Source organism: Hermetia illucens, chromosome 3, assembly GCF_905115235.1.
Source record: "Hermetia illucens chromosome 3, iHerIll2.2.curated.20191125, whole genome shotgun sequence".
Classification (NCBI taxonomy): Eukaryota; Metazoa; Arthropoda; class Insecta; order Diptera; family Stratiomyidae; genus Hermetia; species Hermetia illucens.
In genome coordinates this window covers 77,611,853-77,629,991 of record NC_051851.1, presented here as the reverse complement: position 1 = coordinate 77,629,991, position 18,139 = coordinate 77,611,853, and the positions used below count along the sequence as shown (strand labels likewise).

The window sequence follows — 18,139 nt, the reverse complement described above, 5'->3', positions numbered from 1 at the left end:
GGGGCCCATATTCATCGAAACACTTATACTTAAGTGTCAAAGTGGATGAGATATACTAATATAGCCTTTATCCATAATCTTTGAAGCTTTGAAATAATTCGGAAACCGAAAACTCGGCGCTTTAGGTATGAAAGGTTTTGTCGTTTTTTGTAAAAGAATATTTGCGTACAGGATGGTTCCATTTAGATATAGCTCGTAGTGTATACACGCCAAATATACCTGATATCCCATTCGATATGGTACTGGCATTTTATTTCTTAGGAAGTGGTAATCCGACGTGTAGGGGGCATTCTGGCAAAACTTTCCAGTATGACGCTTGGTGTTAAAACCTAGACTATTGCACTACTTTTAGGGGTCTAGGATAAGCTTAAAGGGGTTCACAGTAACTTTTCAAAATGTAGTAATATACTGTTAGTAACTTAATTTGAGCAGATAATGGAATGGACGACATTTTGAAGGGTAGATATCATGTGCCCAAACCACCACGAGTTTTTTCAGATTTTTCGGTTGGGCTGTTTCTGAGAATGGGTCCTTGCAGTAATTGACCATTTTCGGACTCCCTTTGGAACCAATGACAAAATTAATAACTAGTTCGGAATGTACTAATCGAGGTTATATTCAGTTAAAAGAAAATGTAACCCTTCTTTTACGTGCAACAATGTAATTCACTATATGTATGGTGGTTCACAGTTCCAGTTGTTAACAAAACCTTTAAAAAAACCTTGCGGCGATGAATGTTAAGCCTTGTTGTCACATAAGTCCGCTGAAATGTTACTAAAAACCCAACTTGTAGAAAGTTGTCTACCTGTTATCTGTCATCTTGGAACATATTCCAATAGTACGCGGAATTGAAAAACTGAGGTCGACGAAAGGATGACCGTGTGTTTTACATATGCCACCTTCAGGGCATTAGCTAAACAGTTTTCAATAAAATCCTTTCTGGGTACCGATCTCAATGGAACAATCTCGAAATCACTAAAATGGTAATGCCTGTCTGAACAACGAATAGGCTTTCTCAAATGTTATCATAAAACTAGTCAGAGCCATAGGATCTAGAGATACATCCACCCATTCCAGGATTCATGCAGCGATTCATTCCTAGGCCAGATGTTTTCAAATCAAGATTACATTTCGGAGAAAGTCTATAAAAAAATCTGCAAGCAATGTGAAAACCGAAATAACAGAACGAAAAAGAGCGCCTCATAACAACGTGCATCCATCCAAAATAAATGTGGAGATAGACGAGCTGGTACGCGAAAACAAAGCAAATCTTTGGCACATTTTCGACAAGAAACTATACAATAGCGCCGGTCGTGCCACCTGAGAGTTATATCTGCTATCTACAAAATTGAAGTAAGCGAAATTACTTCAGTGAAACAAATTCACCGGCAGTAATGGCAGGAGCTGCGCTCTCAGGTGAAATTGAGCTTTTTTATTTAGGCATCTTCTGCACATGGCACAGCTCATTCTATTTTCATGGCAGCAAAGCATAATCTGATAAGGACTTCAAATTTCAAATTTTTACGGTTGAAATCCGTGGGTTTGATGCACGGTGATGGCATATCACCTCGCCCCCAGGAAGCTATTGGGAGAACTGCTCGTATATGCAAATCACGGCAAACGTAAAACTTAAATTGAATATTTCATCGTTTTGTACGCCCAGCCGCCCTCACTGCTCAATTGAGGGAGGAAATCCCCGGGGTGGATATTGCTTTGAAGTATTTGAAATTCATTGATCTCCACGTGAATGTGTGTGGGTGAAATCATCCGCATCGATATTCCTGTTTTGGCTTTCATCGAGTTACTTCGCTTTTGATATGTTATGATTTTGAATGGTGAATCGAACATTCTGCCATCGTTTTGTTGGCGTTTATTGAAGTGAAATCAAGTTTCGGTGATTAAATATCAATTTCGGTTACGAAACAGTTCCTCGAAATCGCCTAATTGGATTGGTCTTATGGGTATACCTCACTGAATACCATGGTTCCCTTGAGTTAGTGGCAAATGTGCAGCATCTTTTAATGGTCTCAGCCTGCTAATTGAGCCATCAGTTTATCCTGTCGTAGGTTGCAGCCAATCAGCTCCAATTTTCTAAAATGATAAGTTAAACGTGATGAATGCCAAATTAAAGAAGCTTTATTTCAGGGTAGGGAGTAGGGAGTAATCTCTGAAATAAAAAAAAATTAGTTATCAATTCTCACTCAAATGGAAACCAAAACCACTCTTTACAAAATAACAATTGGTGTCCCAAGACCTGCTTTACTAAAGACTTTCAAACATCCCGGTTTTGCGGCGAAGTCCACGAATGTGTCCCTAAAAGCTGTCTGGTCTACGTAATCGATCCATCTGAGGAAGGGTCTGCCATGTCTTTTTTTTACCACAGATACTACCCTTATGGACTTTCTGGAGTGTATCATAACCCATTGGGATTAGCTGACCTACTGAGTCGGATTTTATCGATGATACCACAACCGATTGTATCACACATAAATTCCGTTGTTATAAAATATATATATGCTCCCGGACTGATGCTCAGGGACTGAAAATTCTTTGAAGGATTCTTTTCTCGGACGACGTTAACAGTGTATAATTTTTCTTACTAGGAGACCTGGCAAGTTTTGCACAGTAAAAGCGTCTAGCCTATGGTGACATGTTTGGAACTATTTTAACAAACTAAAATAGGCTCTGTTGGCTGTCGACAACCATGTGCAGGTTTCGTCATCATAATTGTTATTGGTTGTAATTTTCGATTATGATAGGAGAAATTAGCAACGGTTTCAAATGTGTGTTCACCTATCTTTATTATTCTCTGTTAACTACTGCTATTTGATGTGTAATGTGTAGCCTAAAATACCGCACCGACTGCCACCTGCTCGATCTGGATCAAGGTAGTTGGTACATTTTGGGTTGTTCGTCCTTTTATGTCAATATCGTCATCTTCCGCCATCATTTGGGTTTACTTATAGAGGACAGTGCCTCTCGCATTTACACCAGCACCACGTACCATTTTTTCGTGATCAGGTGAAATAGGATGCTTAATAGACCTAGCCTAGATGATCCATATTTCATCAATTCGAAGTCAGTCAGAATGACAAAATTATGGCAAACTGATCGTGTGCGTCAATGACTGATACACTGATGTACCAGACTAATGAATATTTAAATTGTTAAATCAAATCTGTCAATCTGGCTGGAGCGAAACTTTTATTTCAGAATGGTTGGACGTTAAAATGTATGCAACAAAAATTGTTCTTTGTCGTCTTATTTATACTAAACACGTCTTTCCATGAGTCCGTTTTTAAGGTTTTGTGTAAACACGAAACCTTATTAAAATCGATTTACCGTGTGTCTGTCTGTCTGTCTGTCTGTCCGTCACACGCATTTTTCTCGGAGACGGTTATAGTGATTGACACCAAATTTGGTAGAAAGGTGGGAACTGTGAACGCTCACACATACAATGAGTTACATCCTGTTACGTTGAATTTAAGGGGGGGTCCCCATATATGCAAAAGGAGGGTGTACAATTTTTTTTCATCATATATAGTCATGTGGGGTATCAAATTAAAGGTCTCGATTAGTACTTTTTGAAGCCGGTCTTAGTTTTGACATTTCTTGGAAACGTGGGGAGTGCGGGGGGTTGAAAGCGATCGTTTCTTTAAGGGGGCCATTCTCAGAAACTACCAAACCAAAAAATCTGAAAAAAATCAGGAGGCTGCCACTATATGGTACCTTGGCTCCAAAATACCTTTCATACCGATATCTGTTCAAAGAAAGTTAATAATAGTATACTACTATAATTTTTTGTAAATGGCTGGAAACCCCCCTTAAATTCATCCTAGCAGCACGAAATTCTGAAGTGATGTAGGCTATAATGTAGAGCATGATCATACCAAGTTTGATGGAAATCGTACTATTACTAACAAATTTATAATACGTCGAAGTTGTTGCTTCTTTGAAAATTGAAGACTATCAATGTCAATATCACCCGAAAGTGGACATATGCATATATTGCGTGCTACATACTAAGAAATACACAAAACGTTTCGTACCTGAAGCGTCCAACTTCCGGTTTCCCGACTTGTTTATAGATTGATTCATGATGGACTGATAAATACTGGTCATGTAGGATACGTCACAATGTTCAATCTATCGCCTCCTCTTTGTTTCGCAAAAATACGTGTGACGTCAGCATATCAGATCACAGCGGCGTAGATGCTCAACGGTATCTACGCTTAACTGAAGAAAGGCCCTGGAATCACAAGGGACATCAAAGCAAAGAAAGTGTAGAGCAGCGGCGATTTGTCTAAAAGGGAAGAATGGGCTGAAGAAACCAAAACCTGAGTCCAAGAGGGGGAAATTCCAGGTCGGTTAGGGGTGAACATAGGAGCCAAGAGACGGGCCATTAACTAACCAATGCGGTGAAGAGCATTTCATTGACCATACAGTCGAATGTATTCCGGCAGCAAATACTCACTCGAAGCAGAAAGTCATTTAGGAACACATCAGCATGGAGATGTGTGACGGGTGGAATTATGAGCTCGTGCTCACCGGCATACGCTTTCACCCAGGTTTTACCATATATTGGCAAACTACGCCACAGAAGACACGGTAGACTGGCTTAGAACTATAGGCCTTAAATCGCCAGGCTGGAATGGAAAGGAACTGGCAACATGAACTGAGAATGATATGATATGTATATAGCCGCAGTGATTGAGACGGGAAATCATCTACGCTTCTCACATAAGAGGAGAAGCTGGACGACCCAGACTTTCTAGGGCTCAAGTCGTACAGTGAAACGCAAGGAAGTGTCATGCCAGAGGAGGAGCCAATGACCAGCACTAAAATAGCCCAGGGAAACTTATACAATGTAAACACTGCATCTACAGTAATTTCAGCACAAGTTGCAAGGATATTATTGCAATCCTGCGAACTCAAAAACCCTGGGTGCACCAGGAACAGATTCGGTGTTTGCCAGGAGCAAGTATGCAGGTAATTTAAGTTTCCTTTAGTGAAAAACCAAGACCTTGCATCATTCTAAAGAACCTGAATTATCTATGCCTTTCAGACTTTATGATTGAAGATACCATGACTGTTCGAATCTCACTGGAAGACGACGCTAAAACTGGGCGAACAGTTGTGGCATTATGGTACTTCCCTGAAACGACATGCGAACCCCAACGGAATAAGTCATTCTGCGAGAGGAAGACACTACCATTTCTACTTGACTGCGATGACAACACTCACCATAAGATGAGGGGAAGCAGCACCATCAATCAAACAAGTGAGTACATTCTTAAATGTATCCTTAGTGATAAGTTAGAAATACATAGCATAGGGAACAGACCAACATTCAACAGGCAAGAGATATCTGACATAATTTTAGGAAACAGTCTGATGGCCGGCTTAGTTAAGAATTGAAGGGTTTCGGATGAGCCATCTACTTCGAATCACAGAATAAACAGGTTCGACATTCAAGGCAACTCGGAAGTAGATAAAATAATTAAGAATTCAGGAGAACAGACTGGGGTTCCTACACAATACACCTGATTGACATTGGAAGAACTTTCGACATTACGTCGCACATAAAGATAGGAGATGGTCTAATTCGCACGGAAGTGGAAAACACCCTGGCCTTCTTTGATGGGCAAAATGTTAGAGAATAGGTAAATAGAAGTATCGGCAATTCTATTATCGAGAACATTCAAGGTTGTCCAAAGAGTGGGGTATTATCCCCGTAATGTGGAGTGTGATAGTTGATGAAATATTAAGAAAGCTAACAAATATTGGAATACAGGTCCAGGTTTACGCTGATCACACTGTTCTATTCTATACCCTATTTGACACAATCTAAACCAAGGCCAATCTATATCCATTCATTATGAAGCGCAAGCTCGCCCACCTGTGAGCCATTAGATAATATGGCAGGGAGGTGAAACGAGTAATAAAGGTTAGGCAGACAGACCTCAGCTCAGCACAACAGCCAGAGAGTTAAAGAAACTTCAAAGACCGGCTTGCGTGCAAACGCCGAGGTCATTGGGCCAAGGAAACCGTAGTTTTTACCAATGGGACAGTGTATTACAGGCGGACATATACGCCATATATGCATGTGCCTCCTTCAATCTTGAAAGGAATTATACTAGACAGAAAATTGCTATTCTAATCAGCACCCAACTGTCTATTCTAATCAGCTCCAAGTCGCATTGGGTTAGAAGGTAATGAAGCAGCGGGCCAGCTGGCCAGAAAAAAAGCAAAGACACCACTTCACGGTTCAAAGTTATTCCCCTTAGTCGCATATGGTTTTATGACGACTACGCTGAAAAGCGAAGAGGAATGCCTAAGGGAATGTTCCATTCCGGCTAATTAAACCATTACCTGGGGAAGCCAGGAATAACTACGGAAACTTTTTGTAGATTCAGTGAGGAGAATAACGGAACTTCCTCACTTGTCCTGGGAGAATGTTCAGCGATTGTGCAAAGCAAAATGCTTAGTAACAGATGAGAACTTCAAACACTTGTAAATAGAGAACATAATAAAGTTCTTGTTGGCTATAGGCTTGAACATTTTGAATATGAGATGAATAATGCCTGCAGATCTGTTACAGAGGTCCTCGTGGTTCGGGATGTGCACAGTATTGAAATCGCGCGGTATTACGCAAGCTCGCAAGGGAAAGGTCAAAAGGGAGGCTTCATCATGCTATCGAGAAGGAGTCTAGTCTTCGGAAAACTTCACGGCAACATTTACATCATTTAATGAGCAAGAAATCTAACAAAGTTTGTTTGATGAATGCAGATACATTATTATATGAGAAACACCTGCATAATTACTTAATAAATTTAATCCATGTATTAATACTGCACTTTTTAAGGCCTTATTTGTTATTTCGTTTCTCAGCAATCAGCTAATACTCCATTATTTCATATTCGAGTTATCATAATCTAGGGTTATGCCGGATGTTACCTAAACGATCAGTAAATGCCAGGCAGTAAGGCTCGCACAATCCTTTAGTAGAGTTGACTGGTGATAAGTTATCCGGGAGATCCGGCAACCAAGACACCATTTATAGAACGATGTACTTCTGCATGGTTTAAATAAGGCTGTGGAAACTCTAGGATATCTAGGCAAATCTCGGAGGTTATAGTTCACTTCTTCTCCGGGTGTTTCCGTTTAGCGTTGCTATTATGGGGATAGCAACAGCAATAGCTTACGTAGAGCGACCAATCTTGTCAACTAGTAGCAAGTCAAGCTTATTATGTGGAATGTGCTGATCAGTACAACTGGTCGGTCCCAATACATGCTGTAAGTAATACCATTGGGCGTAGTTCATATCGGAAAAGCGGTATGCAACGATGCAGCAATATGCCTGCGCGTATATTGCGCCGACGCCATAATAGTCCAGCTAAAAATGAGATGGTGCAACATCCCCCACTTTAACCCAGCCGGATGCATCAGAGATTAATAATGCATTCCCTTTTCATGACACTTCATTTCATTTTAACATTACATGTCATTCTGCGGTAGCAATAAAAAGCTTTCATGCTGCTTTCTCCTACCAAAAGATAATTCCTGGATGCATCTAATTGTTCGCTCCTGAACTGAAGAAAATGATGACTGGACTACCACGGTAATGCAGAAATGCAAAATAAACGCCAGTTCATACTGAACCGAACCTCTCAAAAATAAACATCATGGGAGAAAGATGTAACTGCTGCTTCCGAGGCAATAGTTAATCATCAAACACGAATAAATATAAGGTTAGAATATATATAGAGAACAACCCATATTGATTGAGGGCCTTCATTCAAGACCATACGCCCGAGATTATTACCCTGATTTGACTCAGGTGCTCATTCGCAGCAAAGTCGACTGGTATTGGACATACAGTCGCGATAAAAAATCCCTCTGCCACCAGTGAGATTTGAAGCATTTGGATACAGTCGTGTCTTGGAATAAATGACTCAGATCAAACAAATATTTTTAAAAAACCAAAGACAAAATGGAGTAAAAGTATAGTCGCACATGTTCAGCGGTACGGAAACCTCCCACTTTATTTCAACAGAGAGCAAACATGGATCAATTTCTGAGGCTCTCGCGTGTGTTTGCTTCCACTAAGCTTCCTACAGAAGAACTTAGAAGCATAATTCACTCACTAATTCCAGTAAGATCCATTGCCATTCATCCTAGATATATTTTCAAGGAAGCGTTGCCTTTGGTTTGCGCTAGGAAGCTACATCTTCTTTTTCTTCAGCCTTTGTTCCGTTCACAAGCGGGGTCGGCTCGTCGTGATTGGTTTCGCCATTTGGCTCTATCAAATGCCTGATCTGGATGCAATCTCGAGAGTTTTAAATCCCCATCAAGCGTATCAAGCCCCCGTTGTTTAGGACTGCCGTTTGGTCTTACCATCGACTTTGATGTTCAGACCGATCTTGGCAAGTGAATTCTCGTTAGCGCGAATCACGTGACCATGCCATCAAAGACGCCTCTCTCGCAATTTTTCCACGATCAGTGCAACCCCATATCGGTCGCGGATATCCTCATTTCAGATGTGATCAAAACGTGTCACGCCACTAGTCCAACGCAACATCTTCGTGCCCATTTCACAGCGCAGTTCTCCATTGGCTGATAGCGTTGATCTGAGGTATTTAAATCGCTCAGTTCTGGACAGGTCACTGCCGCTGACAGTGATTGTTCCTGTTTCATGGAGATCTGTCGTCAAAAATTTATTTTTATTTAGATTCAATCTGAGACCGTGTTGCATGAGATAATCATTCCATTTTTGGACAAGTTACTCGAGACCCTTTTTGCTATTAAATGCTAGGAAATCATCTGCATAAAGCAGTGTATAGGGCGCTGGACGTTAGAGGTCCCGTGCAACGATGTCCATTACAAAAACAAAGAGGAATGGTAAGAGGGCGCTACCTTGAACAGAGACACGAAGCGGTTTTGATACACCCACATACTTTTCGGATTGTGGTAGAGCAATTGAACACAGCATACTAGTTCTTCTGGCATTAAGTGTTGTCGTAAAGCATACCAGATGAGTTTGTATGACACACGGTCAAACGCTTTTTCTACAAAAATGCAATGTAAAGATTGCGATGCTTCTCACGGTGTTTCTCCATTAGTAGTTTTTGACAAATCCGGCTTGATTCATGGTTCTTTCAACGATCTCACGAATACCGTTGTCAAGAAGAAGGCACATACACACATATATTATATATATATCTAAGTAAGCAACGGAGCCCATAAATGGCTACAATCAGCAAAGAATAACCCAGACACACCCATCTGTCCGAAAAATAGAGATCGAAAAATGGCTGTCAGAGACAATTCACATGTTTAACTTACCTTCGAATTTCATTTATCGATCCGCTTTTGGTCTGAGTTCATCCCACTCAGAAGATCAATCCTTCAACCTTAGGAGAGTCAACACACTCTGCCTTACAAATAGCCGCATGCAAGGTACTCGCCTGCCCCTTGCGATAAAAATGCCATAAATGTGCACCAAATCAACTTGGCGAAGGTTGATGTTGTGTCACAACGTCATGTCACGGGGCAAGTCCATAGTGTCCAAGTTTAGATGCATTCGGAATTTGAATACAGAAGTTTAATTCGGTACAAAACCAAAGGGGCTCAATGAATCTCTTTGCAAAATGCCTCTCCATATGCGGATGGGCTCTGAGTTGATGGTCTCCACGCGCTAACCCTTCAAGATGATATTAAATTCGGATTAATGCAATATCATCGTAGCCAGGGGTGTGGGACGCTATCAAAAGCTTTAGCATAACCGATATAGCAACTAAAGGGATTTTTATGGTTTCTAGTTGTCTCTCCTACATAATAATGATCCATACACTAATAACGAACATTATAAATATAGAGGACTAATTAGCAACTAATCGGCCTTGCATATGCAGGGGCGCTAAGTCGCCTCCAGATCACGAGTTTTCCGATTCCAGGCGCACTGTTCTTTTATTTTCGCGGTTAGCATCGCTTTCGTTTTGGTAAATTGTTGCAGTGTACCCCGTTTTGTATGCTAGGTTCTGATCCCCCGCTTCGCTTCGGCTTAAAGGCACGTGTGAATTTTGTTAATGGTATGGGGATGACTGAACTGTACAAAAAGTCCGCCTCACATTACCTAGGCTAGCTACCACAAAAGCGTACACACCCGTGCCAGGGAACACTTCACTAGAGTTACCCTTAGGTGTTGGCGGACCTACTTGATCAACTATGTCCACTTTTTATTTAGATGAAAGATAGAAATCGCAAAGGAGTATTTATCCCGCGAGATTTTAGTACGACAATAGCAGATGCCAGACACTAAACTGATGAGTTCAGTTTGGTAGACAGAAAGCAATAGTTACGAGTGAAACTTTAAGCCAAATAATTAAAAAGAATACTCATCAAGGTCGGTTCAGAGATCTCAGGAGGAATGCCCGAGAAAATGCAATGAGTAGTTTATTTCCTCCTTAATTTAAGCAGTCTTGGCACTGATAACTATTACAACATGATAGAAACTCCAGTCATAAAAAGAACTGAAAAGCCTTCCCTTTACATGCGATAATAGAATCTAAAATCTTCGGGACTACATCATTACTGGCAATTTTTAAAGTTTTGGGTAAGACAAAACCTCATTCAAGTTGGTTTACTACCTGTTTGTCGGTCCGTCAGGCTGCTACATACACTTCTCGGGAACCGTTCCACCTATTAACACGAAATTTGCTGGCAATGTTGGAACTATTATATATAGGAACTATAGGTTCCGCAAAAGAAAACCAAAATGTAATTTCTCAAGTTAGCTTCACGAAAAATATAACTAAACTATCTTGACAGAAGAACTGACTAAAATTAACATCGCCCAAAAATCAAGCTACTTAGTCGTTTCGGATTAACTTGTGTGTTACCGATTCTGTTCGCGGAAAGATAAGGCCAAAAAACTTACCAGAGGAATGACAGTGAATTGTTTTTACCAGAGTTCCCCACTCGCCAGCGCCTAGTATTGGAAGTTATGTATATACATATATGAAAACAATTCGACTTCACTTCAATACAGCAACAATAATCATTTCAGAACTTAGAACACAATCTAAACTAATACGGGATCTGAGTTTGCAATTTGTGTTCAACAGTCTCGAAAACTGGAATTAAAATAATGCCAATAGACAAGCCTGAACTGGCCATGCAATCTCTGCTCTGTTCATTATCTAGACAACGCTTCCATACAAACTATGCGCACATTCCTCTCAATAGCTAAAAGAATCTACAATTTGTTTTAGATTTTCCTATATAAGTATTTATGAATTACACACATTCATTAGACTTTAGTTCATGAACACTGAACCGAGAGACAAAACAACGTAAATTGTTGTTCACTTAATTTCGAAACTATTTGTTTGCATCCACTCACGATCACGCTTTATGAGATAATTAATTGTATGTTCTAATCAATCTAAAATTAAATTGAACTTATCGGAATTGGCAGGACTAGAATAAAAATATCAAACTAGATAAACTTAATGTTAATGTATGAAAATTCGGGAGACGAGAGCCTAAATATAATTTTATTTTGGGCAAAACAAGATCCTAAAGCCATTGTACGGTAGATTACATCCAGCAAAAAGGTTATCACAATTTATATATACATATATATGGTTAACCACACCTACCCGCCATCGCTCGTGGTTACCCGAAACCCCAGGACTTCATGAGACGCCTGCCCTCCTCTTCTACTGTTCTTCGCCAAGTGCTTTTAGAGCGACAAACTCGTCGGCCATCTTAGGGAAGTGGATTCCACTGCATGGCGTAACCCATAATGCAATTACCATCCCTCCTTAATGTGTAGCTTATCCATGTCAGTTCGGCCTTCCGGTCACGGCCCGCGGGTGCCAGGCTTGTGCGCCAACCAAGATCTTCGTCTGAGATAGCGTCAGGCCAGCGTGCTCTGGGGACGGCTCCGGATTCCCAAAATTTCCGTACGAGTAGAAATGACAAATCCGCTGTAACTGTAAATGCAATAATAAATAACTCTGTAGGGAAACCGTCAAGCCCAGCGGCTTTACTCTATTTGAGTGCATTGATAACCGATATTATTTCTCTTCTGCTAGGTGCAACAGCCCGTAGCCGTTTACTACAGTGCATTTCATCCACAAGAGGAGAAACTTCACCGCATGTGGTGCAGTTAAGGACCGTCAGCTGTTCGTCAGCGTGGATGAGAAGCCGACCATTGACGTTCTTCACTGGTCCACCGAAAGAGTTGCCACCACATGCAAACTTTTTTGTGAACGTTATTGTAATAGTTTGTAACACGTTTATAACAATATCAGGCCAGCGTACTCCGATGATACGAGGCAAGGAGATGTTGACGAAGTCTTGGCGCCTTCCAGTGATAGGGGACGTCACGTTCCATGGGGTACTTCTATATAGTAACCCAGGAAACAACACTAACATAGAACAATAACAACTTGATCTTGGTGTTGAAATAATTGCATTTCCAACCAAGATTCCTAGGTACACAAATAGATCGACTACTTCGATGCTTTGCCCATTAATGCAAATAAGGACAGTGCGATGTCCCGTCAGACTGAGAACCTCGGTTTTATTGGTCCGCTAGCCGCTCAGTCCAACCCTACTTGCCTCCCTATCCAAATCCAGAGTCATTTAGCCATAGTCCATGATCCGCTGAACGAGCAAACATGTCATCAGCATGGTTGAGATGCTTCAGGAAAGATATCATAGTCTATTGAACCCCTCCACGTCTTCCAGACAAAGGTGTATGAAGAGCGTCACTGATAACAAGAAGAAATAATATCGGTGGCAAGATGCAACCCTGGTGGAGTCCGCTTTGGACCTCGAAATGCTGCGAGATTTTATATCGGGGTAGCACATGGCATTTTGCTCCGTTATATGCCATCCTGATAATAGCTATCTGTTAGTTCCCTATTCCTTTCCGCGGGAATGATCCTCTGCGTAGAGTACTCCAGATACTGCAGAAATTGATGATCGGCAGGTGAAAGAAACTAATGCAGGAGGATCCGAGGCAGAAATCAGTCTGTTTTCTGTCAATCAAGCTTTCGAGATGTTCTTTGATGCATTCCAGGATTGTTGTAACTATTATCATTGTGACAATCGTAGCCCTCCAATTCACACTCAAAACGAAAGCCCTTCTTTGCAAACTTAATGATCCTCCCTTTCTTCCATTCTCTTGAACTCTCTTGCGATGAATATGTTAATTCCGCGGGAAAGCGGCCAAACTCAGCAGCTTTACTCGTTTGAATGTATTGGTGATCGAAATGTTTTCTTTTCTGTTTGTAGGAACAGCCCGGGTCCGAATGCTATGGTAACTAGCCATTTCATGTACAAGAGGAGGAATTTCACTAGATGTGATCCGGTTAGGAACCCTAGTGAAGTGTTTTTTTAATCTCTTCTCTTGCTCACCATGGTAGATGAGGAGTCTGCCGAAGGATTTGCGAACACGTGCATGTTCTTTCGTGATGCGATACATACTTCATCATTGCATTCGATTGCCTTTTTCACTTCATTGGCCAGCGCAGTAACAAATTCCCTTTTATCACAGCGCACTTTACGTTGGACCTCGCTGAATTTCGTTCAGTATTAGTTGGAACACTAGCATCACTCGCAGTGATCAATAGAACGTACATTAATTCGTTTCAACGATTTCGCAGTCAACCAGACCTTATAACGTGACCGACAACTGGAATAATATGCGTGAAAAGAATATTTTTGATGGTGGCCCAATGCTCGTCGATATTCTTAGGCGGGTTATACAGTGTATCTGCCATCCAATCGGCAAAATAATCCTCCCAAGGGAGAGTGACAGCTGGATCATACAAGTGGTTGATGTTGAACTTGGGGCGTGGCAGATCTACAACCCTGCAGCACGCAAACAGTCATCAGATTGTGATCCATTCCTCCTAAATCTGCTGCTGATTGCAAATGTGCCCAATCTGACTGCTGGTAGGGTTTCGGTCAATTGAAACCCAACAAACGTTATGCCAAGCTATAGGCACGAATAATGTAGCAGCAATGACGAGGCGGTGGAAGTTGCAGTAATCCACAAACCTGCCTGCATTGCCATTACGATCACCAAGACGGTGGTCTTTCCGCGTCGCATGTCCAAACAAGCTATAGTCACAATCCACCATAGCATTCATTTCACCCATTACTACAATGTCACCTCTAGGAAGCCTCTCCTAAATTGGTGTGTCTTGGGTACGCCGATACCGTTAACGAGGAGAGTGAAAACATTCTAGGAACAATCATTTTCCGTTTTCGATAGCCAACGGTCAGTCCCTGTCCGAGGCATTGTTGACGTTTCAGTAACAGTAAAGTTTCGAAATTTGCGGTTTGCTAAGCCACATATATCCATCCCTTTTAGTCGCCTCTTTCGACAAGAAGGGGCATTTTGAGTGTTTTCTTAAGCCCCAATTCACAGGGCTGGCAAGACATATGAACCTTCCGAAAGGTAAGCACCACCAAAGTATTTGCTGGGAATAAATTTCTAAGCCAGCCAAAAGTTGAAACTTGTTAGTTAGAAAATAAAACTTTTTATTCTTTATATATCAATATTTCGAAGATCAGTTGTTGTTTCTCAATGAGTTTTAGTTTAGTGAAGCCTGCGGCTATCGGCTTTAAAAGCATTAACGGACGACTACACACTCTGCGCTTGTAAAGCATAATTCAAAACATCAGCTTTTACGAAACACTGGAATAATCCCTCGGGGTCTTTCTCGAGTATGACATCAAAATTACGGAGGCACCCACGGTTTATATAAAGGTAACAAGGGTAACGAACTGCCGATTTTCCATCTGGCAGTATTACACGAGATGTTCCTTAAATACGCCTCCAAAGGGATTAACAAATAAATTCGTCACGTATTAATCGAACACTATCGAGCTTATCTGTATATAAGGGAACAATATAGACTCGATTCGCTACATTGTCAACGTGGTACTCTGAACTAAAACAATAACATCACCTCCAATAAGAAGTTCGTATAACAGGAGAAGAACAAGAAGCTTTACCAACAAGTCGACCGCTACTACCAATCATGGAGAAAATTGTCCATGCAATTAAACGACTAACAACCATAAAACAACAGCAACTGATGGAATTACAATCGAAATGGTTAGAAATGGAGGTGACCAATTCCACCTAGCAATTTAAAAAGTGGCGGTCGAGGGTAGTATAGGTCCAGGGCAAAAGGTGGATGTGGTACACACGATTGAGGGTAGAACCTGTGAAAAACCTACTGAATCAACACCAACAGCTATACTACCAAACCCTATCTTCACCTTCACGCGGTGATCACTGGGAGTTCTTTCTTAATGTAAAACTGCTAACGGAGAAAGATGCAGTCAAGTTCCCGTGCCTAAAAACGGGACAAATTGTACCACCAGTTAGGGGGTTGGATAGCTCTGACAACCCTGCATGGAACACCAAAGTTACGGAGCCACGGAGAGAACCTCGTACTGGATTTACAATACAGCAACGGCAACAAAAACGGATTAACGATTTATGCATTTTTTCATGAAACATACGCTCCCTTTACCGAAAAGGAATAGCTAGCCGATACTCTTTCCCAATATATGGCCGATGTAACAACGTTACAATGGATGCGCTGAACAGGGACCGAGCTCGATTAACAATACCGCTTCGAATCCTCTCTTACAATTAAGTGAGAGTGAATACTGAAACCACCCATAACAGGCTCCCCCAATGGATGTCACAAAAACCGCAGCTAACAGAGTACCTAGAGTTGAAGCATCAAAAAATGATCTTCACAATTACCTCAAGAATGTTATCATTGGTCGCAAAAAAAATTGGAACAACTGGTTCGGCGATAAATGTAAGCTAGGAATGGAACGGAAGAATGCTACATACTGGGCAATGCTGCACTCTCAAAAACTGCGGGTACGTGCAGAAACATATCACGAACTTCGTCGAGTGGAGAAGCTACTTCACTGAAAGAAAAAGGAAGCCTAGAAGAACCAAAAAGTCTGTGAACTCGAAAAGTACTAAGGGCAACCGCACCAGGCGCGGAAGTTTTACCAACAAGTCAGCAGGATGAAACCTTGTACACCTCCATGCTTATTTGCTGAGACAAAGAGATATACATGATTTCCGACAGAATGGGCATATTAACCGACGGATTGAGCACTTTGATGAACTGTTCTACAACCAAAAGACTGGCGAGTTGGAGGTGTCATCAAATGAAGGGGACAGACAAATGATGTCCCCACCATGCATTTGGCCAAGGTCCATAACCCAGTGAGAGGGCAAACAGATGTCATCAGCCTAGTAGAGGTGTTTGAAGAAAGATATTTGCAGGTTCAGTGATAAATAACTCCGCAGAGAGACCATCACGCCCAGCGGCTTTACTTGCTTTGAGTGCATTGATGGCCGAAATAATTTCTCTTCTGTTTGGAGGAACAATCCATATCCACATGTTACAGTGACTAGCCATTTCATCTACAAGAGGAGGAACCTGTTCTTGCCTGCATTCCAAGTTTGATAATTCAAATTAGAAATTTCAAATTTGAGTCTTCGAACTTCGGCCACGGCAGAGGAAGTTTACCAGTGTGACAGCACTACACCTCTTTGCCACGTAAAAGTGGCATGGGATCTTTAGTGAGTGAGATGTCAAACGAGGAGTTGGCTGCTGTTGGCTGTTGGTATTCCCAAATATTGGGCGACTCCGAATGTCTAATCCTGCGGTTCCAAGAATCAGATGTCAGCCGAAGATCCACAAGGAAGGAGATAAGATGCGAGAAATTATTGCGGAATCGAACTCACCGACGTACAACATAGCCAAGTGGTTGATTAATGAGTGCCAGAACCTGGGGACGACGAATAGTAAGTACTCAGTTGCTAACTCCCATGAATTAATAGAGAAGCTGCAACGCATTGAGAGGATGGGTGATGACGAGTTGATGGTGTCGGTTGATGTAAAGGCATTGTTTCCCAACACACCAGTAAAAGAGTCAATTTTCGAACTCGAGAGATGGCTGAAACAGTTTGGATCTGACCCGGAATGGAGAAGAAAAGTTCGTATCTATGCTAACCTTGCCAGGCTCTGCATGAACGAAAACTATTTTACATTCCGGGATTCTACAAAACTACTTCTGGAGTAGCGATGGGGAACCCCCTCTCGCCATTACTCACTGAAAGGTTCATGTCATCAATCGAAGAAGAAATTGAATCGAGGCGAATAATGCCTAAAGTTTGGTTTAGGTATGTAGACGACGTATTTGCGATCGTTAGAAGAGACGACATAGACATGGTCATCTCCTCTATAAACAAGATTCATAATAAAATCGAGTTTACACTAGAGGTAGAAAGGGATGGGGTTCTACCTTTCCTGGATCTAAATGTCGTCAACTCTAACGCTTAAGTTCGAGATATACCGTAAGCCTACAGCAACGCAGAGAACGATACTGGTAACTTCACATCATACATTTTCCCAAAAAATGGCTGCCTATAATTGCATGATTCACCGACTGATCACATACCCTCTTTCAAAATACTGTTTCAATAAAGAACGACAGTACATTATTGAGACCGCTATTAAGAATGGGTATAATTCTCAGACCATTGAGAAATTGATTGGAAGGAAAGTCAGGCAACACAATAGGTATGCCTATACAACGCTATTTTCGCAGCAGAAGGAGGCAACCACCAGACGAATAAGTATTTTCAACAACATCAGGAATTGGGCAAAAAAGTACCAACTGGAAATCGTAGGCTCGAGTCGATCATCCACCTTGCGGAGTTTACTGGGAAACGTTAAGGATCCTTTGGGAGCGAACGAAAAAAGTGGGATTTACCGAATAACGTGCAGCGACTGCAATAAAATATACATAGGACAAACGAAACGCCTGATAACGACGAGATTTGATGAGCACATTAGGGAAGCAGTAAATTGTGTTCGGAAACAAAAATCGTCCAGCAGCGCACATAGTCGAAGAAGCCCATATCATTCAACGCGATAACCTTGAGCTCTTGAGGCATACAAACCGAACGACAACCTTGGACCCTTGGGAAAGTCTAGAAATTCTGAGAGAAGACGCGACACGGTTATTAAATACAGATTCCGGTAATTGCCCCTCTAAATTAATAAAACTT

General features: G+C 41.5%; 2 protein-coding genes across 23 annotated transcripts in view; one reads left to right on the top strand and one right to left on the bottom strand.

Moving 5' to 3' along the window:
- LOC119651124 overlaps window positions 1-18,139 on the bottom strand; it is a 413,254-nt gene that overhangs the window by 338,188 nt on the left and 56,927 nt on the right. Inside the window, exon 1 of one of the 20 annotated variants that reach the window (XM_038054511.1) lies at window positions 10,940-11,120. The exons of 18 other annotated variants lie outside the window; for them this stretch is intronic. The gene's annotated coding sequence lies outside the window, so the exon portion shown is untranslated. Of the gene's footprint in view, window positions 1-10,649; window positions 10,862-10,939; window positions 11,121-18,139 lie in introns of those variants that run through there. One more of the 20 variants, XM_038054510.1, reaches the window with a different exon arrangement.
- LOC119651126 overlaps window positions 1-18,139 on the top strand; it is a 43,977-nt gene that overhangs the window by 12,168 nt on the left and 13,670 nt on the right. The window contains exons 2-3 of one of the 3 annotated variants that reach the window (XM_038054519.1): window positions 5,066-5,281; window positions 6,602-6,843. In XM_038054519.1, the coding sequence (XP_037910447.1) occupies window positions 5,066-5,281; window positions 6,602-6,750 (365 nt within the window). In that variant the 3' untranslated portion in view covers window positions 6,751-6,843. Of the gene's footprint in view, window positions 1-5,065; window positions 5,282-6,590; window positions 6,844-18,139 lie in introns of those variants that run through there. The other 2 variants (XM_038054520.1, XM_038054521.1) reach the window with 2 other exon arrangements.